This window comes from Scylla paramamosain, chromosome 12, assembly GCF_035594125.1.
Source record: "Scylla paramamosain isolate STU-SP2022 chromosome 12, ASM3559412v1, whole genome shotgun sequence".
Classification (NCBI taxonomy): Eukaryota; Metazoa; Arthropoda; class Malacostraca; order Decapoda; family Portunidae; genus Scylla; species Scylla paramamosain.
Window position 1 is genome coordinate 27,420,697 of NC_087162.1, and position 11,817 is coordinate 27,432,513.

At 35.5% G+C, this 11,817-nt stretch overlaps 1 protein-coding gene across 9 annotated transcripts in view; it reads left to right on the plus strand.

Annotated features, from left to right (window-relative positions):
• LOC135106056 (protein tweety-2-like) overlaps positions 1-10,990 on the plus strand; it is an 89,543-nt gene extending 78,553 nt beyond the window's left edge. For 3 of the 9 annotated variants that reach the window (XM_064014880.1, XM_064014878.1, XM_064014879.1), the window contains 5 exons: positions 68-286; positions 530-669; positions 1,240-1,341; positions 1,927-2,076; positions 4,991-10,990. In XM_064014880.1, the coding sequence (XP_063870950.1) occupies positions 68-286; positions 530-669; positions 1,240-1,341; positions 1,927-2,076; positions 4,991-5,195 (816 nt within the window). In that variant the 3' untranslated portion in view covers positions 5,196-10,990. Of the gene's footprint in view, positions 1-67; positions 287-529; positions 670-1,239; positions 1,342-1,926; positions 2,077-4,134; positions 4,640-4,990 lie in introns of those variants that run through there. The other 6 variants (XM_064014882.1, XM_064014881.1, XR_010271111.1 and 3 more) reach the window with 5 other exon arrangements.
• The last annotated feature ends 827 nt before the right edge of the window (positions 10,991-11,817 follow it).

The window sequence follows — 11,817 nt, forward strand, 5'->3', positions numbered from 1 at the left end:
TGACATTTGTGGCTATTAACAATTTCATATGAAAGGCATGTTTCACTATATAAGCAATGTTCTTCAGGCTCTGTCAGACTGGTGCATGGACCCCAACCCATTCCTAGAAGAACAGCTTGGCAAACTGGTATCAAAGAAGGTGCCGGCTTACTACCTTCGCTGCGATCCGACCCAACCTTCCCCCTTTGCCACCTACCTCACCCATGCCCAGAAAGCTGCTAAAGTTGTTCTCAACTCCCTCAACAAAGTCACCCGCATTGCTGACGCTCACTATGAATCTAATCTTGTAAGTAATCTGGAGTGAAGGAACTTTGAGAGTGTGATGATGATTACAAAGGTTTATTTCCAGAGTGCTGGATTTAACATAGAACTACACAGCTGGGTATCTTCCAGATAATGTGGGCATGAGAGGAAGGCCATCAAATGAAAAGATTTCAGTCATAGAACATGAGAGTGCAAATGAGAACAGAGTATGCTCAAATGGGAGTTTATGGATAGTAGCAGGTAAAACATTCTTTTCTTTCTTCAGATCCATCCTCGCCTGGATCGCATAAGTTCATATGTGAACACTTCTCAACGGAGCCTAGCTGAGGTGGCCAGCCTACTGGAGTGTCATAAATGGCATCAGCACTACAACACTGCTCTTAGTGCCACCTGTGACCAGGCGATGTAAGAGATGCTTCCTGAATGTAACACTAGTATTTATTACTATCATTACTGAAGTCTTGTGGCATTAGGATCAGTATGCAGGATTTGCAGGCAAGAGATCCAGATTTCAGTTATCAGACTTGACAGAGACAAGTTGTGAGGTTTGTACTCTTTCATGTTGTAGTAAGGCAAAGGGTAGGCACAGGACATAAGCTAAGTAGTTGTGATTGTGCAACCTAACAAATGTGTTCATGAATTAGACTGTTGTATTCTATCACACTATCAGCTCTAGCAACATGATTTCACCAGGTGAGGTGATGCAAATGTGGTATTACTGGCACTGACTGATGCTTTCGTTCACTGATTACTCCAGATATTCATGTTTTCTTTTCAAATTTAGGACAAAATGAAGTTATATTCCTACTAGACTTCCCAATTTGCAGATCTTGTATAAGTTGTCACTGAAGTAAGCATGAGACTCAAGTTCCCATTGTATAGGAACATTGAATAGATTGACATTGTATAGAATAACAAATTTTCAAACAATTACAGATCTCAAATCCTGAAGCTTATTGTTACCTTTCTTTGCAGGTCTGGTGTGGTGTACCTGTTGTTGTCAGCTGCAGGGAGTGGTCTTCTCTTCACCATTTTGGTCTGGTTCACCTCCCACACTTGGATCTACCTCAACCACAAGTGAGACCCTTTCTTGTGTAACATGGGATTTATGATGGCTTGGTATTCCCAGACTGTGGATAGAATAGGACAAAGTGTAGGTGTATTTGGGAAAGAGGAAAAAAATAATGGAGTGTGAGGAATAGCACATGTAGGCATGATATATGAGTATGTGCAGACAGGAGGTAATGGAGACACACTTGGGTAATTCCCTTGCCATGGAGCAGACAACAGAGTAGATGAATTTAAACTCAAGCTCATCTAGCCTTGGAATTTAGAGTACTGAACTCTCAGCTATGGTTGTCAATCTTGTATATGGTGTGTGGCTGGCACTTATTATTTTCTTTTATGTAAGGTGCTCTGGCCTAGAGAAAAAAAAATAAAAAAAGACTCATTGACGTGTCAGTTTCCATAGTGAACATCCAAATGGATTATATCCCTTCTTGAAAGAGTTCAGGTCATAGGAATAGAGAGAAAAGCAGGTGTATCTGATGTATATGAATGGCATTACAAGTATGTATATCCTGTTTCTTACCTTTATATTACCCTTAACAAAGTAATTAATGTGAAAAAAATATCAACACATTACTCATGTTTGTTCACTAGAGCTGAGCCGGGATCATGTGAAGAGCGCGACCCATTCTTGCCGGGTCGAGGGTCACGGGGAGGCACCCTCACGTCACTGGGAGGTCCCGGCTACTCCCGCCCACGCCACTCCCACACTCCACCCCAGACACCACCTTTCCCAGGAACCTTGTGAGTATTGTTCTTCCTTAAAACATTATCATCTTTTGGAATTACTGGAAGTGTGACATTCAGGTAATAGAAAACTTTAATTAATATGATTATTTTAAATATTAGAATAAGAAAACATTTTTTTTTCACATATTTATATAAGAATGTAACTAATGTCAGTATAAAATGAAAAAAAAGAAAAGAAAAGAAGTACCTAGTAAGTGATTTTACTAATCACAAAAAAACTTAACCTACATATAATAAAGTATGGTGTCATTGTTTTGATTTTATTAATTTGCATTTATTTGTTTAGCATCATCATTGACGTCATCAATTACTTGTTTAATGAATTCATTTTATTATATGTTTGCCATGTGTGCAGAGGATTGATCTTATGAGAAGAAATACTTTATGATGCTGCACAAAGGTGTAAAGGTGTTTGTAACTTAGTGCTATAGAGTTATGGTTGTGAGGTCATAGGTGCAAAACATTCTGTAGAGGAGCATACAGAAAGTCAACCTCTTAATCTGTTTACTGACTGGCAATCATCATTTGATGTCACTACTTCACCTCCTGACTGTTTGCTTTCTCCACTGAACGTTACACTGATCAGTCCTCTCCCCTTAGCGGTTAGGTTGTGATTTTAATTCTTTTTAGGAAATGTTTGTGGGTTATGAGTGTGTGTGGACTTAGGCATCCTATTTTTTGCTACATCATCTCACATTGGAGGTTGATGTGCTGAATATATAGAAGAATATGTATATAGGTAGGTTATATATATATATATATATATATATATATATATATATATATATATATATATATATATATATATATATATATATATATATATATATATATATATATATATATATATATATATATACATATATAAAATATGAAAAGAATATAAAGAGAGGATAACACAAGAGTAGCTCAGACCCTGTGTTGTAAATCAGCACATACACACCTACACACATGAAGGTCAGTCAGTATGAGCTTTGAGCTCTTTCTACAGGAGAACAGCTGGCTGAGTTGTGAGACCAGAAGATGACTGTGATGTGACACTGAGGTCTGAGTGAGCTAGTTTAGTGGGCAGTGTTTTTAGCTGTTACTTGGCTGGCTGAGGTTTATGCCATACTCATGATGTGAATGTCTTTTTTAATTGATAAGCAAGCAGTTACTTTTCTCCTTGAGCACATGGATGGACTGTGTGATGTGTAAAAGCTTTACCCATAGATTGGATTACTTAAGCTCTTATGGGGAGGGTAAAGTTGATGACAGGTGAATTATACTCAAGGGCATCATGACATAGAGGGTGAGGATAATGATAATGGCAAGCAAAATCAGTTGGGAGGTTTGAATATAACATCTTACATCAGTTATACTTCATAGTATTGTAGACATGTATACATGTATCACATGAGACTAATTAAAAGGCATTAAAGGGAAAGGACTACACTAGATAAAAGTATTTTTAACAAGTGGACCATATTATCGTGTGTAATAGTAAGTGGGGTCAAATCTACACATGTAGATTAAAGTTAGGAATGATAACCCACAGGGACCAATCCTGGGACCTGTCTGATACGAGTACTTTACCTTCACAATGACATCCCAAATGTGTAGTATGCAGTCAAAGTGTACATTTTTTGCCAATGACGTCCAAATTCATCATAAAATCAGAGCAGACAATTCGAATAAGTTTGAGAAAATAGAAACACTGGTCAAGTACGTATGTTACAACTCTCACATCATATAGATTAATGCAAGATAATAAATAATAACAAAGTGAACTGAGATACTTTGTACCACTGCTATGGTGTAAAACTCATGACGGTGAAGAGCGTATCACTGGAAGCACAAGTTCTTTGGTAATACAGTATTTTTTTGTTAAAAGATTATCCCTTTTTTTTGTAACTTTCCTCAATGCAGATTTTAATGCACATTTCTTAAAGCTGTATATTTGCTGAGTTTTAACTGCACCCATGAAATATCAGTTGAAAAATACTATTGATTATCTCATTCTCCCCCTCTCCCACTTGCTCTCCGCAAACCTTGGTGGATTCTCTGCGTAAGTTTCCACTTGTCTGATGCTCATGCAAGGGAATATATGTATTAAAATAATCTGTCTCCTGGAATGCATATGACAAACCCCACTATATGCTTTGGTCATTCTCAAAGTCCCTGCATGATGTGTCCCCTCTACCTCTTCGGCAGGGTCAGACGAGCTCATCAAAATTTCATACCTCACTTGACTTACTGTTCTTTCATAAACGTGGAATGCTTCTGATGTTTTGCTGTGCTACCCTCTAACAAAATCAGCACATAACAATCTCAGCACATACAATGCCATTTCTCACAACTTTTATAGCATCTTATATCTTTGGATAACATGGCTGATGTACACATTATTTTGTAAGGAAAGTTATTGTATACTGTAATACTGTAGGTTTTACTATCCACAGACTGCACTTAGTGTACTGAAGATCAAAATTGCTTACCTGATAATTGTTCTGGAAAGTCTGAGTAACCTGAAGAGAATAGGCATATCTTTGTGCCTTACTATTTGAGCAAAAAGAACATATATTTATTTTTATGCCACATATTTTCTTTATATATATATATATATATATATATATATATATATATATATATATATATATATATATATATATATATATATATATATATATATATATATATATATATATATATATATAATATATCTCTCATTAACAGAATACAAAATATTTTAGTGTTTGATAGGGTAAGTTAGTAGTAGATGGTGCCATGTGTATGTAAACCTTACCTGTTTCTGCTTGTCTCTGCCAAACCCGCCAACATGGCGGCAGATCATATTGCATTTTGAATGAATAGACATAGTTATTCACATGCTGTATAGCAATGCTATGTGTGCTCACCAACATTGCAGAAATGGTCGGCTCTACCATAGTGACGGGATGGGAAGTATGGGAGGCGGAAGTGGGTCAGCCCCCACCACAGTAAGTACAATGGGCCGAGGGGACAACCACCACAACCACCACCATTCTCATAGTCACTCTATGGGGCCCAACCATGGCCAGTATGCTACCCTCTCCAAGCAGTGCAAGACTCTCGAATCATCTGACTTCTACTAAAGGACGCTGGGCACCCACTAACTGCATGGTTCTCTTCATGGTGTTTTTAGCCTTTTCCTTTTTTTCTTTTTTTTGTCTTTAACATGCAAAAAGAAACATTTCTAATGCTGTTTCAACTTTGTAGATTATTCCATGTAAGCATGTGGTGAAGTACAACTTTAGGGTTTCTTTTCTACTGGAGATGTACAGTTGTGTCATCTATGAAGCAGTTATCTTTCTATAACATGCTGAAATGGACTCATGAAGAAACATTCTATACATACCTGACTGTTATGGGTGAATAGTGAAAGCATCAAGGGAACTGTTTTATAGATGAGGAGTGATATTGCAATTTGCTATTTAAAAACTCCAGTGTTGCTGTGGTGTTGTTTGATGTCTTTTCCTCACAATCATCTGAAAATATTCATCTCAATGTAGTTTGTGTACACCTATAATTTTGCATGCTTCTTAGTAAGGATTTGTCTGCCTGGACTCTTAAATCTGTTGGAATGGAATTTAATGTCACTGTTACCCTTATACAGATATGCAGTAGAAGACATTTATTACTTTTGGTTACATTTTCTTATTTGATATTTTTATTCCAAACACATGGATAAATTCTTTTTCACTATAGATCAGTCAGCAGATCTTGGCTCACAGTTACAAATGTGGCAACCTGTTTGTAAGATGTCGCCAGAGTTGCTGTGCAGTCACAATGGAGATTGATGTGAAGTTTGATGGCACTGACTGTATTCCACTAATATTACCAATGCTGTGGAGTAATTCTGGACGCTATGTAAAGATATTTGCAAGCTGTCAGAACCACAACAATCTTTGGCTTGAATGAAATTTTGACATACCAAAAATTCATATTGTATGAATATTAAAAATTCTATTGTATTTTCATTTGTCACACAAATCAGGAAAAATTTTGGGGGGGTTTTCATTGTATTCTGTCATATTGTTTGTACATTTCACAAACTTCCCTTAAAGACACAGTGTTCATGTTTGCATCTATAGTACAGTATGTATACTTTTTTCCCTCCTGAGCACCTTGGGACCAAATGTTTGGGAACTTGGTCTTGGCACAACACGTAACTCACGCTCATATATTTACCGTGCACTTTTCTTTCATACTGTAAACTACACTGAGATAAATAAAGATAGTCTACTTGTAGTTGTAAGTAAACAAAATGCACAAGGATATACTACTTCATTACTCTTAAATATATATATTTTTTGCATACATAATTCTTTATTTTTTTTTTCTATTGTAATCACAGAAAATTAATTCAGATTTGGTTGGAAGGACACGTGAAATTATTGTCAAATATCCAGTGCACAAAATCATTCTGATAGATCACACAGATGCATTTTGCCATGAAGTAAGTGTAGCACAATATATTTGCTTAGGTAAGTAGAATAATATTTATGTAGCCAAGAGATTACTTCATTATTATAAATGGGTTATAGATATTGATTAGAATTCTTGCACATATGCATAACAAAAGGTTCCTAATCCATTGCAGCAAAAAATATCACAGCATTGAGTATAGTGATTGGCTTCCCCTCAGTCATGCCATAGTACATACATATGTAACTACAGGAGCAGTATGATTGTGTAGTGAATACCTTCAGGTTGTTGAGTGCAAGATTGATTGCTTTAGCAGACATTTACTTGATGCATTAGTGCTGGCACAACTTTACTGTAATGGTTTTGTTCATTCTGCTTCTTTTCGCTAATTTATCACAGACACTTACAAATGCTTTTATTAGTTAATACCAGCTGGACCAGAAGAATATGTTGCTGGTGAGGTAATGCCTTAATTACTTTGAAGTTTTCAACATCACTAGCGTATACTCTCTGAATTATTATTTTTTGTGAAACTGTTTCTATATCTTGCTAACAATGATCAGCCAGTACTTGAATGTATTCTTTATTACAAAAGGCATAAAAAAAAAGAGTTAATTCTAATTTAGCCTAAAGATCTAGAAGAGGAATGTTATCAAGAGCTCTAATTTCTTACAGGAGATAATTATGCTAGCTGTATTAATTTTGGAAAGAGATTTGTTTTGTAACAATACTGAAGAGCATTATAGCATGTACTGTTACTGAAGTACTATGAAGTAAGTAGTATTTCCTTTACCAGTAGTGTATTTATATTTACTACTTATGTGTTGTAGCCAAATAGTCACAATCAGAAATTATACATATTTTTTCAGTCTAAAACTTGTTTACCAAAAAAGATTATGAAACTCCTTGCTTGCAGGTGTGTCCTTAAGACATCCAACTCTTATCTGCTTTGATGTGCTAGTGCATATTGTGTGGTGGTGAAGTGTACAATATGAGTTGCATTTGTTGCATATTCAAAACTTGAGAGTATGCACCTTAAACCTCTTGCTAGGTGGTAAATAACAAGAAATATTCATTAACTAAGTAATAATTGCTGCCAGTGTGTGCCTGCTTGGAGCCAGATACACACTGGAAGGCACATTTATTAGTGCTTGTTGACATGAACAACTGAGAAAAAGAGAGAAATAGAGGACAGATTTTGCAGATTAGGGACCAGGATAGGCAGAAGTAATTCGTTAAAGAATCTCATGTCTTGCTCATAGTGAAAAATTACGAGTTTAAGTAAAAGCGGCAATATTTATTAGTGAATTTAGTTGTACATTTGGCTTTAATTGCATCTGGTACTTATAAATAAAAACAGATGTATACCATATGCATACAAGGCAGTATTTCCATATTTTATGTAACACCTTCATTTGCTGTTGCACTAACTAGTTTGTAGAAAATAAATTATTAGGCTCAATTTTTCTTCATTGCTTCTGTTACTGACAACTGTTTTTATATTGCTTGATAGAAATGTGTATGCTAATGGTGGATAGAAAGCTTAGACTGTTAATTTTAGCAGAAAGATCACAGATTATTTAATGAAGTTAGTGTAGCTGATATGCGATTAGAATGTTTTAAGAAACATTTTTGTATTATATGTATATGATTTTAGGAACTTGAATTGTGTTGTACAGAACTTACATGTTTCATTTTCTAAAAAGCTCAGATTATTTGAATAGGTGCCATAGATTATGTAAAATTGACTTTTTTTCTATATTGTAATGTTAATTTCATGTTACTTATGTAAGAATTTTGTCTTTGTCAATTTCAAGATGATCTAGTCATATGATATTTGGTACTGATGTGGAATTAGTTGAATATCCAGTTAGATGTGTCTAGTGAAAATAGCTATTCATCAGTCATCCCTAATCAAAGTGTTTCATAATGCCATATGCTTGGAACAACCAGTCTCCCGGTAGCAGTTTGGTCCCAGTAAAGGAATACTTGGCTTGTAAGTTTTAATGTTGTTTGTAGCAACACCATTGTAAACATTACACTTTAAACTTAATCAAAGGAATCAGAATTTTTCTATAACATTTCTGTACAATCTTCAGATTTTGCAAGCATACATCTTTCATAAGATTTATTTTGCAGTATGGTCAAGGTCCACAATGAAGAATATGACATGAGATCAAAAACACTAACTGGATTTAGAAAATTTTGCATCACGTCTCCTGTAGAATGGTGCAACTCAAGACCTGGCTAGATATTTATGGGTTGCTTTGTGGCATTTATGATTTTGGCACATCATGTGTATGGTGTGGCACTTTGTACATTTTCCAGTAATTGGAAGTGGTTGTATATAAGAACTTTGTATCCCAAGAGGAAAATTGAAACAATGTAGTTTTATATTGTGAAACTAAAATTGTAAATAAACTAGTGTCCACATTCACAGGCAGTATTACCTAGAATAATGTTACAATAACCAAAGAAAGATGGTACTGAGCTGTAGGGTTGTGTATGTGAACTGTCTATTTTGAATGACAAGAAAGATCTTATCAAGGAATTGCTTGGAATACATAACTGAGCAAAATACTGTGGATAGATGAGAGGTGTGACTGTTGGCTGCTAGTCTTTTTTGTTGTAATAAAGCCAGAGCCAGAGGAAAGCAGAAGTGTTCTGAAAGTGCTAAGACAAGATGATGGCTTATCTGTGTGAAGACATCCTATAGTTGAACAAATATCCCTTTGAATTAGATGTTGACTAAATTTTCATAAATTCATATTTGAAACAAATCTAAAAGTAGATACATATGTGTAAATGAAAATCTATGAATGATAAGGATACTAGTGAATTTGTTGTATGTATGTATTTGTAGTCAGTGTCATAGTTGAGATAATGCCTATGATAATTGTTATATGTTTGTTCCCCATGTTGCCCTATTGCTCTGCATGTCAGGGATGTAAGCCACAAGAAGGGAACATTAGAAAAAAATAATTTTTTTCAAGTCATATTTTCATGTCATATTTGTCAGGTTAAAGTAAGATGTCTTAAAGTATACAGGGAGCCTTAAAGTAAAGTTTTACAAAATTTCATTTTTAAGATAACAGTTTATTTTTTCATTTGTTTGTATTTCATGAACTTTCTTGTGGCTGAGCCCCAATCTTGCTGTAGACTGTGTATCCCAGGCCCCTTTATATGAATTAATTTATTTATGTTGAATATCTGTACCAAAGGAAAACATTCTCGCATAAGAATAGAGTTTGAAAGAAAGGAAAACCAAGTAGTAAGTAAATCCTGCAATGGGAGGGATGTGTCAGTGAACAGGCAGTAGCTAGTGGTGACTCGCAGTAGGCGTGGCAGTGAGGGGCTGGAGGAGTGTTGGGTGATGATGCCTTGTAGAATCCTTTAACACTCAGTTAGGCTTTCATCTAATGGAAGCTGAAACATAATGACGTCCAGTAATTTAGGATTGCACTCATAGCCCAAATATGATCAGTTGTCAAAAGCGTATCTTGTCCAATATTTCCATAAAGAGCATTTTGAAATCAACTAATTCTGAGTCTTTCAGATTTTAGGTAGGTTATTAAATTGAGGAAGGCAGTCTGTTAAATGCAAAGCGAGAAGATTGTGCTCAATGTATGAATATCTTTCTTTGATGTCTAATGTTCTTGATGTACTATGTAGAAAAGTCATTTTCATTCTCTAACAAATACAACTAGCAATGACTATTTCTAAGACGCATTATGAATTAATTAATGTGCTCCTGCCAAGTGTGACAGGACTTAGGGTTTAAAAGATGTAAGTAATTGATTATCTCATCTTACCTAGTTTTTTGCTGGAGGAAATTTCAATTACTCATGTACCATTAAGCAGAAAAATGTGAAGTACTAGCAAGAAACATACATTTTAGTAATTAGATTTTGAGTCTTGTCTGGGGAAATCCCTAAGTACATGACACACTTCACTGGCCCTGCTGTTTCTTCACACAATATACACATATGTATATGTACATATTATTAAATTTGTAATAACTGGATCAAAGATCCTCTTCTTTTTTATTTAATTTTTTTTGGGTTGTACAAAATATAATAAGGATGTTAATGCATTACCAAGATGTTGGATGGAAGAGTCATGCTTAATGTTTGGAAGAAGAGTGAAAAATCATTAACATCTTTCTTTGGAGCAGTGGGTGCAATGACAGCTCAGTGATCAAAACACTGCAGCTGTGAATCACTGGCAACAGACAACTAAAGATCAGTCTCTGAGTGTGTGTGTGGTGGTCATTGTGAGGACTTGCTGGACACCCACCCGAGTGTTATTCCAAACAAAAGTTCTGTTCAGGTCTTGATACAAACATTCCATTATTTCTCAACAGCAAACACAATGTATAAAGCTCAATGTGCAATTTACATAGTGTGTTTCTGAAATGTTTTATAATTAAATTCATTAGAAAATAAAGACAAATACTACTGTATATTGAAGCTTTATTTACTGAACTTGGCTTGTGCAGACACCCTTCAATTCCAGTCAGCAACGAGGGAGGAAAAGTCACTGTCTACTGTATGTATATAATATATGACATGGACACTTATGATAGATTTGCAGTTGTGTGGATGGGTGTAAGTAATACTATGGGTGTTGTTACTGGTGTGGACATGTGTATATGGTGTTATGGGTATGTTTGGTAGGTGCTGGTGAATGTTAATGTGATGTTATGACTGTGGGTGTGTTGGGTGTGAGTCTGTGAAGTGCAGGGGGATGGCATAGCTGAACAAAAATATTAACTTTCTTTGGTAATAGTTCATGAGTTTGATTAGTTTCAGACAGGTCGAAAATGGTATCACATCTATTTTAACAGCCAACAATGTACCTTTTATATCAATTCATTGGTAAATAAGGTCCATGTGATGGAAACAGATGAAACAAAATGCATCATCGACATATATTTGTGTTATAATGGATGTGTGTGTACCGAAACAGTAGCGAGGCAGATAAATCAAAGTAACTATTGAATTTCAATCGTTACAGCATGACAGCGGTGAGGGTTTTTCAATAGGATAGCGTCTGACAGAGATAGTTATTTCGCGTTTTGAAGCTTATGGTGCAGGACCTATAAATTGGTTACGTTAGGACTGATAGATCCAGAGTACTATTTGTAATCTTCAAAATCGTTTTTCCTCCCTGCTGGAAGCTAAAATTAAAAATAGAATAATGTATTTTCTGTAAGGTTCTTGTTCATCCGCCATTTTCTATACATATGAAGCAGTGGCCGCCGGGTGCTTAGCTTAGCGGTGTTGTGGC